Source organism: Colius striatus, chromosome 13 (assembly GCF_028858725.1).
Source record: "Colius striatus isolate bColStr4 chromosome 13, bColStr4.1.hap1, whole genome shotgun sequence".
In the NCBI taxonomy this organism is placed as follows: Eukaryota; Metazoa; Chordata; class Aves; order Coliiformes; family Coliidae; genus Colius; species Colius striatus.
Genome location: NC_084771.1, coordinates 11,000,862 through 11,017,680, shown reverse-complemented (window position 1 = coordinate 11,017,680; position 16,819 = coordinate 11,000,862). Strand labels below are relative to the sequence as shown.

The window sequence follows — 16,819 nt, the reverse complement described above, 5'->3', positions numbered from 1 at the left end:
AAGCCACACTGCAGAAAGCTCTGAGATGCAACATTTCTCCAAGAGCCCAAGCTGGGGTCAGTGCAGAGACTCCCAGCAACTTCATTGGATGTCCTCTGTGACTTTTCCACATCCTTCTGCTGATCTCTCCAGCCACTGGATGAGGACCAGGGTTGTGAAGAGACCCACACTCATGGTGGCTTCTCTGCAGGCTGCAACATGCTGTGGAGTAACAGCCTGCAGCCTTCTAGAAATAGGAAATCAGGTCATGAACTGGCTTCCCTGTCCAGCATCAGAAGAGACCAGGAATGAAGCATGGCTGTGTCTCCCACTAATTCTGTCTCTACTCCCTGAGGTGATGGCTGCAGGTAGCAGTGACTGAGTGAGCTATGGGTGCCCAGCCCCAGAAAAGCAGGTCCCTGCACAAGCAGCTGCTCTGCAAACACACCATGTGCCTGCTGCAGCTTTGCCCTGTCATCTTTTCCCCCAGAGGAATTACATGTGGGGTTAAAGGAAAAATAACCCACCAAAGCAGCATTTTGATTTGGGTTCAGAGCAGCTTCCTATGCCTGGAAAAAGATATAACAGCAGCAGCAAGATTTATCAAAGAAAGCAAAGGTTTTAGGAGAGGCCATTGGTCCTGTTCCAGAGCCCATAAAATCTCCAGAAGTTATTTGTCGGTCGATGTGGCAGCAACACTGCACTTTGGGAACAAAAAGGCCACTCAGCCAACCAAGAGGCACAAAGCATTAAAAGGCACAAAGCAACATCTTTTTTAGGCCACAGATAATTACCCTGGGGATCCCTCTGCCTCAGGATTGGAGCTGGACAAATGGCTGCAGTTTAGGAAAATCGATCTGAGTGTACCTAAAGATAAGGCAGGAGGGGCTGAGATTGGTGGCTGCCATCCAGGCACAGGCAGCTGCTGCTCTGGAAGCTCACATCCATGTACATGCTGGTGTAGTGCAGGAGGATGAGTGCCATGCTGGTAGCACAGCCAATGGAGGAGATAAATCAGGCTCAGCAGGTACTGGCAGTCATGGGGAGGAGTGGGGGTGTATTTTGCTGGGTGTTCTTTACCAGGAAGTGCCTGTAGGATGATTTTTGGTTCCTTAAGGTTTCTTGCTTTGCAGTCAGAAAGGAAACACAATGATGCAGGGATGCTGCACAAGTTGGGACCTGCCATGCTGGAGGCAACGTGGCTAATGCCCTGCTCTGCCTGCAGGATTACCCCTGGCTCCCTCCCAGGTTGTCAGAAGGGATCTTCCACCCCCATATCCATGCCAGGTCTCTGGCTCTGTTCAGGCAGAGGAGGACTCAGGAACTCAGCTGGGGCAGGGTGGGGAACTTCTGCTGCACCACTCAGATCATCCCATTTGGCATCTCCACCCTTATCCCTCTGGACGAGTTCCTGGTGCCAAAGAGACCTTCACCTTTCTGTGTGAGCACACCTTGGTGAGTTCTCGAGTGGACTCTCGGGTCACCAGTGGGTGGAGGGGCTGCACATCCTCGTCCTCCTCCAGGGCGTGTGTTTTTGGGGGATGCCTGCAGAGAGCAGCCACGGTGAAGATCCCACTAGAGGGTGCTGCCCGACTCTGCTGGGAAACACCGACAGGCTCTGCCTTCTCCTGGGCTTCCTAACACCCCTGGCACCTCCCAGTGCCCTATTTCCCTTGCAAACCCTCTCTGTCTTCCCTTTCCTCCTGATCTATCTCAAGCACAGTGAGCAGTGTACCACAGCCAGAGAGTGATGGGGTTGGAAGGGACCTCCAGAGCTCCTCTAGAAGTGAGAGAAACAAGCAGGTTCCCCTGGCTCAGGGGGCACAGGGACGTGTCCAGGTGGGGTTGGAAACCTCCTGAGCAGGAGCCTCCACACCCTCCCTGGGCAGCCTGGGCCAGGGCTCCCTCACCTCAGCACCAAAGCAGTTTCTCCTCCTGTTCCAGTGGAACTTCTGTGTTCCAGCTTGTGCCCATTTCCCCTGTCCTGTCACTGGGCACCACAGAACAAAGACTGGCCCCTTAATTTTCACACCCACCCTTTAGGTGTTTATCAGCATTGATAAGGTCCCCCCTCAGCCTTCTCTTCTCAGGCTGAACAGCCCCAGGTCCCACAGCCTTTCCTCCTCAGAGACATGCTCCAGTCCCCTCAGCATCTCTGTAGCCCTGCACTGGCCTCTCTCCAGATACCTATCACTAGCAAGGTTCCTGCAGTTTGAAGACACACTCTCAATATTTAACTTCTCTTCCTTGTCTGGAAGCTGCCACCTGCCAGCTAGAGATAGAGCTTTTATCCTTGCACTTGCTCTGAAGTGCCAGGCGTGGTGGGGACCACACACCTGGGCTTCTCCAGGGCTTTCAGAGGCAGCAGGTTGTTGTTCTCCTCCTGCTGGAATAAAGATTAAGCCCAGCTGTTGGCCACTGGCACTTTGTTATCAGGTGCTTGTAGGGGATTTGAGGCAGATCATGCAGTCAGCTGCTGGTGAGGGGGCAGTGGAGGGCTGTCTGCTCCTGTCACTGACAGCAATGGGGCAGGGGAGGGATGTGGGATCCCAGGGAGTGCCCTGGACCTGCAGGATTTATGTATCCTCACACATGTCCTTCACTGCTGGTTGCTTCCTGCAGAAAGCCCTTTGTACTCCTGCTGCTGTTTCTCTTCTTCATATGGCAAGGTAAGAACATGAATGTGTAGCAGCTGATGCAAATACTCCAGCCATGACTCGGGGTGGTTCCCAGCTAAGCAATCAATCCCTCTGCACAGTGAGTGCACTAAGAGACAATATCTACCTTAAAACTCCTCAATGGGAATGTGAGATTCATTGCTTACATGAAATATTCAACATTTCAGCCACAGTTTTTCTTCTGCCTGTTAAGCCAGCATTAAGCTGTGCCAGAAGCTGCTTTGCCACTTGCTGACCGTAGGTCTGTGCCATACCAGAGGGCAATAAACTCTCACTCTACAGTGGGATTGCCCCTCTGTCCTTGCTTCCTAAATGCAGTGGCTGCCATCAGCACTGCTGCAAGTTGGATGTGATGCCAGGCCTTTATGGGCAGTGAGGGATGAGCTTTATGAGAGAGGAGGTAATGAGAGGTAAAGGATGAGGAGAGGAGAGGCCTGTGGCTCAGGGGGTGGGCACAGTACATTTTCTGAGGTAACTGGGAGTTTTCCAAGCAAACTGACATACTGAGTCACAAGCACCAAGCTTTTTGCTGGAGCAGCAGCTCTGAGGGATATCTCCCTACTGAAGCTGTCTTGGGCTCACAGTGGAAGAGCTGCCCAGGAGCAGCACCTGCCACCCTTATGCAGCCAGTCCTTTGGCAGTTTGGATGTGACAAAGACTCACACACCTGTAGAAGGACCAGGTTCAGGTCCTTACCAGGCCTGGTTCATATCAAAGACTGAAACGTGCAGGCTGGGAAGGTCTGACAGCTGGTGCATGGAAAAACCCCAAAACATCTTGGTTTCTGCTCAGTGCTGAACTGCAACGTTTCCAAATCCTCAGTGATGTCCTTTGCAAGACATTTCCCTCCTGCCATTGCCACTTCTTGTGTGACTGTGAGGAAACCTCCCTGTGACTTGGGCTCCCATTCGCAGGATGGGGGTACTGGTCCTGACTGCTCATTACAGCTGTAGGCACTCCAGAGCACAGATTCATGTTTGTGATGGGATGAGGGAGAGGAGACAAGACTTCACAGAACAGGGACAGGGTGAGGGCATGTCAGGAGTTAGCCCAGTGGTAAAATGATGATGGGAGGTAAAGCCATATGTTACAGCCAGATGTGCTACAGGGTAATTACAGTGAGCTGCTTTAAAATCCTGCCTCCTATTTTATGTTCACTCAGCATTTTTTCATGCTTCCTGAGGCAGTTTTGTGGCCTTAACAGCTGTTGTGCTCTTGGCCCAGGGCCTGACACGTGTCCCAGGAGCGGGATGTGATCAGGCGTGTTCCCCCTCAAACTCCCTTAAATACCGTGAGTGTCAACTTGCTTCTGCCTGAATGGCCTCGTGATGGTCAGAAGGAGAGAAGTGACAAGAAAAGAGCCAAAATATTCTTTCTGGACAGAGCTGTGCAGTGACCATGTTGCAGGTGCAGGAGAGACGCTGGTACCTTGCAGAGAATTGTAGGATTGTTTGGTTGGAAAAGTCCTTTAAGCTGCTGCAGTCCCAGCTCTGCCCTCACCCTGCCCAGCCCACCACTAACCCCTGGCCCTCAGCACCTCAGCACCACAGCTTTGGGATCCCTCCAGGGCTGGGCACTGCCCCAGCTCCCTGGGCAGCCTGGCACAGGGGCTCACACCCCTCTCAGGGAAACAGTTCTGCCTCAGCTCCAACCTCAACCTCCCCTGGGGCAACTTGAGGCTGTTTCCTCTTGTCCTGTCATTTATTACTGGGGAGCACAGACTGACCCCCAGCTCCCTGCAGCCTCCTGTCATTGAGTGTCAGAGAGGGCTCCTGTCTCCCCTCAGCCTCTTCTCCAGGCTCAACACCCCCATTCCCTCAGCCCCTCCCCAGCACCCTTGTGCTCCAGCCCCTTCCCCAGCTCTGTGCCCGGCTCTGGCCACGCTGCAGCCCCTCAGTGTCCCTGTGGCAGTGAGTGAGGGGCCCAGCACTGAGCACAGCCCTGGAGCTGCAGCCTCCCCAGGGCCCAGCACAGGGGACAATCCCTGCCCTGCTCCTGCTGCTCACACTGCTGCTGATCCCAGCCAGGATGCCACTGGCCTCCTTGCCCACCTGGGCACGTGCTGGCTCATCTCCTGAGTCCTCCCTCAGCTGTCCTGCAGACTGCCTGTGGAGTCTTGGAGAAGTTGCTTGTGCTGTGAATGCTGACTCCACTCCCTTGTTTGCAAGGGCAAAAGAGGCCACTGGCCTGTGTTTGGCAGACAACTGCTCACTTTTTTGATGGGCAATGTTACACTCTGTCATTACTGGTGGCAGATCTTCTCCAGCGCCCTGGAGTGCACGTTGCCTGGCATTGCCATGGCAGGGAATGGGCAAGGCTGGCAAACAAACACAGGGCAAGGCTGGCAGCTCAGCACTGGGAGCAGGAAATGTGAGGGCAAAGTCTGGGCCACCAGTTCTAGTGGCAGCAGGGCCATTGCTGCCCCTGTGCTCGCTGTGGAGACACGATGGTGGGTGGTCAGGAGATGGCAGGGAACAATTCCTTTCATATATTCAGTGGGTCACTTTGAGCTTCTTACCTTTCTAGTTAAATCCACTTGTAAAGCAGCTCTTGAGTGTCATTTTGCTAAGTGGAGGTAGCAAGGTGAATTAAGGCAGAGATTGGGCTTGGCTGAGGTGAGGCTCTGTGTTGTTTGCCATCTCCTGTACCAGGCTTGCAGAGAGGATCTGTGCTATGGCAACCAAGGCACCTAGATTCAGCTGTTGAAGTATGCTGTGAGGTTTCAAGGTGGAAACCACCCTTGGGACAGAGTTGTGACCCTCTCACCCTCCTTTGCTCTCTGCTTGTGCTCGGGGTGAGAATGCACAGCTCCACAGGGGAGGGAAGGTGATGTTTTGGCCCCATTCTGCCTCATTTTGGTGAAGTGCAGGTTGTGAGGATTCACAAGGGACAGCACATGGCAGAGCTTGCATGCATGGGCTGCTGGGTGAAATATCTACCATCAGGAGGGAGGCAGGAGTGTCCTGTGAGTGAGGCCTCCTGCCTTGGACACCTATTTCAATTAGAAACACACCATTCCATTAAAAACCAGCTGCACTAAATTAGGAAAAAGGGCAACAGCCCCCCAGCTCCCTCCTTGGGATGTTTCAGTGGAAAGTCACTGATGGAGTGATCACAAAGAGGACGGTGAATGAAATGTCCATGAAATCCCCATCATGCCCACCCTTGGCTCCCAAAGCCACAAGCTGCCTAAAAGTGACACACAGCCAAATGAGCAGCTGATGCCAAGTGAGACAGTTGCCCTCCAGCTGACTCTGAAGCCTGGAGAGTGCAGGGCAGGGCTTGGCCACTGCTGAGGCTTCCTTGGGGAGTGTTCAGCCAGGCTCTGGCCATCCTTATTTATTTCCTCATAACCTCAACACTACTGTAACTGTGCTGTGATGGACAGAGTTGTCAAAGTTTCATTAAGTTTCTCTTTTTCCTCGACCTTTGGGGCATGATATAAATAGGCTCCATGTGTGGCAGCCTGTGCTGTGCTGCAAGCAGAAACGTGTCTTTAATGCTGGGAATTAAGACAACAACCTATAGGAGGAAGCATTGTCCAGAGGTTGGAAGCACAGGAGTGGAAGTGCTGGGAGATTTGGGTTTTCTTCTGGCTTTGGTTATATGGCATTGAGAGAATGATTTTTTAAAGGATGATAAATGGGAAAATAAAGAGGGGAAAAAAGCTCAATGAGATCCTGACCTTGACCTGCAATTCAGTGTTTAGTGCATAAACAGTGACCTCAGATGTAGGAATCCCTTCAAAGCCAAAATCAAAAGCAACAACAAAACATCTGTCAAAGCTCTTCCCTGTAATGCTTCTGCTGAAGAGCCTTCATGGAGCAAACAGGTTGTGGTCCCAGCTGGCTCCAGAGCTCACAGAACCCCAGTCTGAAAGCCTCTCTCAAGCCATTTGTGGTGTTTTGTGTGTGTCTGTGTCCCCACCTGGATCTCATACCAACTGGAACTTTGTATGATATCAGCAGAGCTGAGATGAGGGTTTGACCCAAGGTGAGTGTTGAAGTGGGAAGAGGGTTGTCACTCCTTTTCCCTGGGTTTCCACAGTTCCAGCACAGTGAGCTGCTGATAGACAGGATGAATGCTAATACATATCTATTAATTCAGCACATTTAGCTAGCTATTAAGATTTCTTTTTCTGATAGAGTGTACAGATAATCAGATTAATTAGATTAAATTATATCTAGGACAGGGGAGAGGGAGAGAGAGATTTGCCATATAGGCTCAACTCAGAACATGAGAGCTGAGTTTTACTGTCAGCTACAAACCACACAGGAACTAGCCCACTTTAATTCACCTGCTTTTGCTCCCTGGTAGGATTGCTGCAGCAGCCTCAAGCTGCAGGAGCTGGAGCCAGTCCTGTGTTATCCTCTTCCTGAGCATCCTCCTGGAAAGCCAGTGGTAACTAAACAAGTGGTCAGGGAATCTTGGGCTAGCTTAAGAAAAACTTGTGCATGTGTTCCTGCATTGCACATGGCACACAAACCTTGATTAAAACAAGCCACTGTGGGAAGCCTAGGGCTATGATTTTTTTTCCAAAGCCTTCATCAGCTGCAAATAACACCAAAATACTCAGCTGCCAGTTGGACATGAATATGCAGAAATAGATGGATCAGAAGTAGAAGATCACTGAGCTGTATTGCATGGTTAAGAGAGCAAAGCCAGCAAAGCCAACATCACACCCAGTGAAAGCTGCTGGGAAAAGAGCAGAATACCCATTTTTGGCTACCTTCAAAATGCAACTGCTTTTGTGAATACAAGATTTACCCTTCTGTAACAGCACTGGTGAAAAGGAGCTTTATTGTGGACTTGCATATTTAAGGTTGTGTGGTCTAACAGGTGTAACAGATAACTTTGAGGCTCCTATTCTGGGATCTAAGTAAGAGCCAGGCTGAAAGTCTGACTGCATTTGTTGTTGCTGGGCAATGGCAAATACAGGCCCACGTGAATGCAATCTCTCTTTGACTGCCTGGGAAATAGGTGCCTTTTTCAAGTTCACTGCAGTGGGATAGAAAAGATAAATTACTCTGGAAAATAATGATTAGGACTTCAGCTTCACTCCTGCTTCTGGGATGAAGTGGTTTCATCTCTGTTGGTGACAACTTAATCTATTTACTGACTCTCCTCCATGACTATTGCTTTAGGAGATGTCTGTAGTAAGTGCCTTTGGCTACCAGTGCCTGCTGCCATTGCTGATGTGTGATTCCCTCCTGGGAGCTCCTCCTGCCCGTTCCCCATCACTCAGTGGGCCCCCTGTGCTGTGACACCAGAGCAAACAGCAGAGTCAGGGACCACTGGAGGCACGTGAGCACAACCTGCCTGGAAGAGAGATGCTGCAGATCCTCCAGACAGGATTTATCTGGAGACACACTGACCCAGCAGGCTCCTTCAGTGGTCCACAGAGATTCACAGCAGCCCAGTCCTTTCAAGGGCAATGCTGGGCTGTTCCTAGATCTAAGTTTCAGAGAGCAGATGGGCTGGCATTCCTGTTTTACCCCACATCCCCAACCCCAAGCTGGGATGCAATGAGAAGTCTGCCAGTCAGCTTTGCAGAAATGCTGGTTTTAAATCCAGCATGTGCTGCAGCAGATCCTCCTATCCCCCTCTGCCTGCACCAGCACCATCCTCAGGCTGGCTGCTCTGTTGAGCCAGATGGCATCAGCACCCCAGGACATCGTCTTGGCACAACCCAAGGAACAGACCGTCTGCAACGAGGCTGCCATAGGTTCCTCCCGCCACCTGCCTGCCTTCTACTTCAGCTTAGACTTGAAGTCTTCTTATCACATCTCTCAATTGTATGATGCAAGCTTGGGTTTTACTGTGCAGCACCTAAATATATCCTCTGGGTGTGAAAATCTGAGTGTAGATGTGACGTTTTACAGCCCAGGTTGATTCCAGCTCATTGTCTAAATGATCTGCATCCTGGAAACAGAGCAGGCAGGATGTTTGCTTTTGCAGAGAGCACCCAAGCAGCTACAGGAGAGTGACACTGTGGTAAGGCAAAGGCCACTGTAGCTGCTTCAGCAAAAGGGCAGAATTTGGTCTGGAGAATTCACTTGGAGGTGGAAAGTCCTCCAGAGTGATCACAGCGAGTGCAAGGCAGGGAAATACGGGGAGTGCTTGGTGTACCTGTGTCCTGCTTGCTCAGAGGTGCTTGTCAGAGGCCACTTCTGCTCCAACCAGACCATTCCTAACTCCCCTTTCCCTCTGAGCATCAAAGACATGATGAAACATTTCCAAACCCTCCCCAGCAAGCTTCCCCACCGGGCTTTGCTCTGGCAGGGCTTGTCCAAAACACAGCGGCGTTTGGCGGCCCTACGTCAGGATTTCAGTTTAGCAGCTTGGAAGAGGGATGATTAGTTTCAAAGTGACCATCCAGTTCCTGACTCCAGATGGTGAGATGAGCTCAGTGGATACGTATGTTCCTGTTACTGTTAGCAAATATTGCACAGGATGGAAATGGGTCTCTGAGATGATATTTCCATCATCCCTGAAGTCAGCGGTGACGACGCCGGCTCCATCACTGCCCGAGAGGTTACCAGAAAACCCTCCTGGAGCAATGACATTGAACCAAAACTGTGATCCTTAGCAACTCCCATATTTTGGGAGGAGTTTGCAGCGTGGTCCTCATCCTGCTACTGATTTCTCACTGCACTTTGCTGTGGAGACATCTAAGCTTTCATAATGAAAAGCCAATTAAACCACACCATTAAGCACAGCCTTTTCCCTTCTTTGTCCAAACCTATCTGTCACAGAAAGGACACAACAACTGTAGTGCAAGTTGGCAGATGCTGCTAAAAAGGGGAAAGATAAGATGTTTAAGTAAATTATTGAAACACCAGCCTGAAGTCTCAAATGGGACCGTGACAGCTGGGGTCAGATGTATGTGGCTGCTTGCACCCTCCGCTCCCAGAGCTGCAAAGCCACCTGAGCTCCTCTCCAAGCAGCAGCAGATTAACCCCTTTTTATAGAAGCTGGCAATGGCTGAAGTTTCCAGGCTACTCATTCAGACACAGCAAGTCTTCAGCAGGGAGAGCAGAGAGACGTAACAGGCAGAGACACAAAAGGATCGTCAGTTCACAATCCTTTCTTCACTTCATTGCTGCACGTGCCCTGTGCCTTCTGCAGACCTGTACAGCTCCTGGAGAAGGGGGAGTGAAAGAAGAGAGACAAAGGTACATCTCAGTGGTGCTGGTGGGGGGTTGCTGCTGATTTAGGGACATCTAGGAGCCTGCACGGGATCGGTGACTCAGGAGTGAGAGCCCCTTTGACCCTCCGCTATTCTCACTGACACACAAACATCCCTGGGTGGGATTTGAACTAGCAGATAGAGAGGGAGTGGCAAGAGGAAAGATGAAAGAAACACTGCACAGAGGAAGAAGAGAGGAGAAAGGCAGATGGGGAAGAGGGAGACAGAGATGGAAGTACGCGGGAAGAGCAGAGATGCTGTAAAGGGGAATTTTCCTGCTGGGTGGTGATGATGCAGCTGCAAGACCCTGAATGTATTAAAAACAATGCAGTGCCCCATCAGAGTCTCATACTCAGGGCTTCTGCTGCCTTTTTAGGACTAGCTCCACTTTGTTTAAGGATGAAAGGTTCCTGCAATTAGCCTTCATTCATGAATCATAACGGTGGCACAGTGGAATTTGAACCTCTGTGTGCTGGACCTTTCTGATGTACATTACAGATGGCATTTTGCCTCTAATAACTATTCCTCCCTCCACACACGTTTCTCCTTGTTTTCTCTAGATAAGACACTGACCAAGCAGATGCAGCAGCATCAGTTCTCTGTGCCAACACCCTTGAAAGGTGATGTATCACAAGACCACCATCAGAGCAGGCTGTAGAGCTGGGGTGGGTTTTCCTTTTTAGCTGAGAATAAAAAAATCAGGCAATGGCAAAGTCTGTGGCTGATTTGCAGTTTATAGTCCTTTCAGCCCTTAAAAAGACGTGCTTGAAGACCTTTCAAAGAGCTTCAGAGCAGCACAATGAGGCTTTTAGCAAGGTTCATGGTGAGTGGAGCACAAGCAGGAACCCCCAGTCTGCAGATGAGGCACTGTGAGGTGAAATGAATTGTGTCCAAGCTCAGGGAATGTGAAGAGCTGGAAAGAGCAGCCAGGAAGCTATGCCAGCAGCAGCCTTGCAACCATCAGATCACATTCTGTTTGGCAACAGAGTGGATACAAACACACACATTAACCCCATTCCTCCTTTCTCTTGGGATGTGGATGAATCATGTTGCACCGTTGGGGTTGATAAAAGTTCAGAAGTCAGAGAGGGACCCAAATTCTTGTTTCATTCTTTCTGGGAAGAACTTGTAAAGGCTGATTTATAAAACCTCCTGGCAACTTTGTCCTGAGTTTTCAGACCCCTTCATTGCTTCTATGGTGCCAAACATCATCTCCTACCCTGGAAACCATGCTTCAAGTTGCCTCAAGGCATGTCACCAGCAGCCTGGGTTGTTTCCATTTCAGCTCATGAAAATATTTGCACCAGTTTGAGGCACAGTAGTGTGGGAGAACAAAGCACTAAAGCAGCACAGTGCACTTCCAGCCAGCCAGGGAGGTCTGTTGGAGGCAGCAGCGTTAATGTCACACGAGACAAGTGCAGGGGATGGCGTGAGAGCTGCAGAAGGCTGAACTGCTGCTCACATAACAGTGGTCAGGAATCTGAAGGTAGAATGAGGCTAACTCATCTGAACACCAACATCTAACATTCATCACTCCAGTCCACAGGGAGGAGCAGAGAGTGGCCGGAGGAGAGCAGCTCCTGCTCTGGGCAGGGATGTCACCTTGCCAAGGGGCACTGGGCAGAGCATTTTTTGTGAGTACCCTCCAACTGATTCCCCTGGAGCAGCCTAGCTTTTGCAGCCTTTCATTAATGCCTTCAGCATTATCAAATTCAGGTTATTTTTAGGCTGGTTTCCTAAGGAAATAAGATGAATATGATGGCAGCACAGGCATGTGTGTGTGCTGGGAGAGAGACAGCGTGCCTCTGTGCCAGCCCTCCCCTAGACAGTCTCAATGTCTTCAGCAGTTTCAACTAAGTTTGATGGAGCACTAGAAGGTCTCAAAAGAGATCACCTTGTAAGAGAGCTGGGAAAATAGTGGACTGAACAGAGGAGAAACGTAAGTACTTCCAGCAAATAAAGGCTGATAGTCACTGTGGCAATGGAGAGCTGGGATTTGGGGCATGAGCTGGGACAGCGGTGGGATGGGATGGGATGGGATGGGATGGGATGGGATGGGATGGGATGGGGTAGGATGGGATAGGATGAGGGATGCTCTAGCAACCAGGTGGCTTGGGGGACCATGTTCTTGCATCTGCCTGTGGTTCCCTGAATGCACTGAGCTCCTCGGGTCTGCCATGGTGCCAGGCCCTGGGCCACACACATCACTGGGCCAGTATGGCCGGGCTGGGGTTGCCAGTGGCCCCGCAGCAGGACAAAGAGAGCCGGTGCCTACTCCCAGCATCACACCACGAGTATGCCAAGCGCTTTGTGCACTGCACAACAGCATCTTACGGGCTCCCCGCTCCCCCCCACCCCCGGGACCTGCCGCGGGGGACGGGACCCCGCGATGCTTTCTGCCGGCGGCTAACGCACCAGAGCCGGGACACAGGCGGCTCCGCGGCCGCAGCGCTGGCGGCTCCCGGGGGATGGGGCTGGCGGGCGGGAGGCGGTCCCGGGGCGGGCGGGGGACGGCTCGCACCGCCTTCCCGGCCATAAAGCGGCGGGCTGGGGCCGGGCGGGCAGAGCGGAGCGGAGCAGCGGCCGGGACAGCGGGAGGCGACGGCCGGGCCGCCCTGCCGTGCCCTGCGGAGGTACCGGCGGCGGGGACGCGGCCGGGCTGGGGCGGGAGGAGGGTGCCCGCGCCGGGGGCGGCTGCTGGAGCCGGGGTGGCCCCGGTCGGGTCCGGGAAGGGGGTCCCTTTTCCTCGCGTGTGTGTCTCGCTGCCCCTGGCAGGGTCCCGGCTCGCAGCCCCCGCTGCCCGTGACCGAGGGCGCAGCCTCCGGCCGGGCGAGTGGCCGGCACAGGCGGGCTCCCGCCGCGCTCTCCGGAGCAGGACGTGGGCACATCACCGGAGGAAAGGGACTAAAAGCCGCTGCGGGAGATGATTTGGGAAGCTGGAAGGCGGGTGGACCGCGCTGATCCTCTCCCCGGTCTCGCCCAAGGCGCTCCTCGTTCAGAACCCATTCACCCTGAGCATCCCTGTGAGCTGGGAGGAGGTGTGTGGCCATGAAAGGCAGGCTCAGCTCTCCCCACCGCCCCAAAGTGCCCACGGTTTTATCTCTGCCCTTTATTTCCCCAGAAGTGTGCGCTAGGATCCCTTTGTCCTGCTCTTAGGAAGCCGTATGGCAGGACACAAGGACAGGGAGAGACTTCTTGGCTGCGGGACCAGTCCCCGGGGGGTAAAGGCAGCTCCTGCCAACTTCAAAGCAGTCCCAGGGCTGCACTAATCTCGCTCAGGAGAGAAGGCAGAGCGTGAGGCCAGCCCTGCCAGGCAGCTGGGGACAAAACCCTTCCTAACCCAGTGAGGAGAGAGAAACTCTCGTTCCTCTGTGGTCTCTCAAATCCCTGCACGGAGAATGTCTTGGCCAGGCTGGATCCAGAGTCCGTGTGCTGAGCCAGGTTTATGTAAGCACTGATTTGCAGTGTCAAGAGATGCCTAAGAATCGACTTGCCTTTGGAAAAGGTATAAAAAACATGGCATGTGGCCCGAGGCTGGAGCAGTAGCCCAATATTTGTCTTGGTCCCAGACCCTTGGAGAGATTCTGCCATCTCTCACCTGAGCTCAGCTTGGCCTCGAGTCCCTATCGAGTACTTTCCAGGAGCAGGAGTGCCAAAAGGCGTTGTCACTCTGTCCTTTTTGGAGGTACCTAGCCCTGCTTTTCTGGCAGTGGGTGCCCCTTGCGTGGGACCAGCAGCTGCCCTCAGCTCCCCAGCTCGGCAGGAGATGCCGCACCGTAATGCGGTTTTCCCTTGGCACGCTCGGTGGCCCTGTGCCCGCAGGATGCTGGGCTGGGCAGGTGTCCAGTCAGATCCATGGCATCCCCAGCGTGGCTGGCCTGTGGTTAACATCAGCATGCCATCACTGCACCTTCCTCAGCAAAGGTGCTGAGCCCCAGCTCCAGGAGCTGACTTTCAGGAGGGCTGCAGGTGGGGATGGTGTGTTCGGACCGTGGGCAGTGTTCTTCCCTTTGTGTGCCACGGAAAGGGAGGGGGCGTTAGATATTGCTGCTTATGCCAAGAGCTGGGGACCCAGGAAGAGAGGCTTCCAGGCTCCTGGAGAGATGAGGGCCCGATCCTGCACTGCTTGCTGACCCAAAGCAAGCACAACCTGGCTTGGGATGGGAGGGGACAACGGGCTGTGTTTGCCATCAGGCTTCAGGCTGGCACGTCGCTGCTCTTCGTTCCAGGTGGGAAGGCAGCGGTAGCTCACCATGGCCCTGGCAGACAACACGGGCTGTGCCAAAGCCGGCGAGGACTTTCCCTTCCCGGACATCATTGAGCTGAATGTGGGTGGCCAAGTCTACATCACCCGGCACCCCACGCTGGTCAGCGTGCCTGGCTCGCTCCTCTGGGAGATGTTCACCCAGAAGAACGTCCGCTCCCTGGCCCGTGACAGCAAGGGCCGCTTCTTTGTGGATCGGGACGGCTTCCTCTTCCGCTACATCCTGGATTACATGAGGGACCAGCAGCTGGTGCTGCCCGAGCACTTCCCGGAGCGCAGCCGCCTGCAGCGCGAGGCCGAGTACTTCATGCTGCCGGAGCTGGTGAAGATGTTGGCCCCTAAGCTCAGCAAGCAGAACTCCCTGGGAGACGACCCCTGCCAGAGCGACCCCGAGGAGCTGTCCCCCAACGCCGATGCCACCCGCAGCCTGGCGGCCGCCGGCGCCGCGGCTCTTGGCCCCGTGGCTGCGGGCACTGCCGGCGCCGAGGGCCGCAGGGCGGGTTTCATCACCATCGGCTACCGGGGCTCCTACACCCTGGGCAGGGACAGCCAGACGGATGCCAAGTTCCGCAGGGTGGCGCGGATCATGGTCTGCGGCAAGACGGCGCTGGCCAAGGAGGTCTTTGGGGATACCTTGAATGAGAGCAGGGACCCGGACAGGCCCCCGGAGAGGTACACCTCCAGGTACTACCTCAAATTCACCTTCCTGGAGCAAGCCTTTGATAAACTGGCCGATGCTGGCTTCCACATGGTGGCTTGCAACTCCACAGGCACCTGTGCCTTCGCCCATGACCAGACAGATGACAGGATCTGGACCTCTTACACCGAATATGTTTTCTATCGTGAGTGACACCAAAAAAAACCACCCCCACGAACCAAACACCAACTCTCCCTTTCCTCTCCTGTGTTGGCTGTTGCCTAGAAGGTAGACGTTTGACCCCTGAATCCCAGCGTCTCCCCCTTTGCCTCCTTTTGAGTTTGTTCTTGGGGTTTTTTTTCCCCTCCTCCTCCCTCCACGTTGAACCTGATCAGCTCTTCCTCGTAGCAGCTGCTGACCACCAACCTTCTTCCCCCTCTCCGACTTCTGCAGTAGTGCCTGTAGCTTCCAACCCTCCCTGGATGTGTGGACTTGGACACTGTTGTATATGTGTTTTGGGGGAGGGAGGGGGGAGATATACTGGACTGTACTCTGGGCTGGGATTCCTGCAGCTGGATGAGCTTGTCCATGTCAGACACTGAACTTGGCTTTGTCTGCTGTGCAGCTCCCTGGGAACATGCTGCACACTCTGTATTTGATGTGCCAACGGGTTTGAGGGAGAAAGCGTTGGTTTAAGGACATGGAGGGAGGTGGGAAGCAGAGAGGGGGGTGGGGAGTGGTGGGGAGGAGGGGAGGGTGGCAAGATGAAGCCTCCCAGCACGGATGTATTGCCATTAGCCCATGTAAGCAGCTTAGCATTTAGACTGTCAGTGCTTGGGAAGGGTAGATAAAGATGCACCCTATGTTTGCAGTTCTGATTCAAAGCCTTGCTGCTGCTCTGGGATGATGCCTTGGGGCTGGGGTTTTGTGGTGGGGGGGGAGGGGAGAGGGCAGAGATGTTCTGCTTATGCACAAGTGGAGGGAGGTGGTGGGGGAAGGCTTTACATGCTGTAGGGTGAAAATTCTTCTGCATCTCTCAGCCTAGTTGGAGGTCTGTCAGAAAAAAGGTCCCTTTGTCTTTCCTGGGGAGTGCAGTAATGTGGGCATCAGGGGCTGGGGAAGGGTGGCTCTGGTGAGTGGCAGGTGGGCTCAGCCACAGCCATGGCTTTGCAGATTAAAGGGAGTCTTTGCCCAACGTGAAAAATCTTTGCCCTTTTGGCAATCTCTTGCAAAGGTCTCTTTCCAATCACAGCTCTGCACAGCCTGCTTTTGGGCCTGGGGCTGCTGCTTTGCCACGCCTGGGCAATGTGTAATAAAGGAACGAAACCGACTTGCCTCTGTGTTTGTGTGCAGAGGTGTGATAGTGCTGCTGTGTGCTGGCTGCACCCAGAGGTACTGCTTGAGCAGGACAACATGCTGGTGCAGGGGGCAATGTGCTTTAGTAAAGGGATTCAAGAAGAGAAGGAAGGAAGACAAACTGCCTGGAGCCCTCTTGCCTTGCTCTGACCCACTCTCCTCCTTGCTGAACCCTCACTTCCATCCCCCCTGTGCTGAATTGCAATGCAATGCATCCCTGCAGGGATGCAGATGCAAGTGCTTGGCTCCAGAATCACCCACCTGCCTGCAGACCAGCCTTGGATAGTACTTTCAGCCCTATGCCTTGGGCAGGGCCTTGTGCAAGCTCTGACACAAGACATCAGCCTGCAGATCTCAGTGCCAATAGCAGCAGTTGCAGGGAGCCCCGTGCCCCCCACTGCTGCCTGTGCCTGCCTGCTCCCTCCCCACTGCCCTGCCAGGTCTCAACTCCCCTACACCCACCTGCTCTTCCACTCCAGGCTGCTTCTCTAGCAGCCCCTGGGAAGCTCTTGGTGCAGGGAACTAAGGCTGAATGCTGACCAAAGGGGAATTTCTGAGTGGGATCTGTTGAGGAGGAAGGTTTGCAGCTGGTTTCTCAAGAGGTGTGAGGGCTGCAGCCTTCTGGCACACAGGGTAAGCAGAAGACTTCACAGCAAGGCAGTGCCATTCTCCTGAAGAAGGGGAAGGCAGAAATGACATTTTTATGAGGGCTCGTT

The 16,819-nt window shown here is 53.5% G+C and overlaps 2 protein-coding genes across 2 annotated transcripts in view; one reads left to right on the top strand and one right to left on the bottom strand.

Moving 5' to 3' along the window:
* Nucleotides 1-12,896, bottom strand: part of LOC104558429 (exocyst complex component 1) — a 45,970-nt gene extending 33,074 nt beyond the window's left edge. The window contains exons 1-2 of the mRNA XM_062007002.1: nucleotides 12,262-12,896; nucleotides 1,431-1,524 (exon numbers count right to left, since the gene is read on the bottom strand). Of these exons, the coding sequence (XP_061862986.1) occupies nucleotides 1,431-1,524; nucleotides 12,262-12,896 (729 nt within the window). The remainder of the gene's footprint in view (nucleotides 1-1,430; nucleotides 1,525-12,261) is intronic.
* Nucleotides 12,394-15,664, top strand: LOC104553657 (BTB/POZ domain-containing protein KCTD12). Its single transcript, XM_062006892.1, has 2 exons — nucleotides 12,394-12,479; nucleotides 14,076-15,664. The coding sequence occupies exon 2, from the start codon at nucleotides 14,100-14,102 to the stop codon at nucleotides 14,958-14,960; it is 861 nt and encodes a 286-aa protein (XP_061862876.1). The 5' UTR covers nucleotides 12,394-12,479; nucleotides 14,076-14,099; the 3' UTR covers nucleotides 14,961-15,664.
* Nucleotides 15,665-16,819: the final 1,155 nt, after the last annotated feature.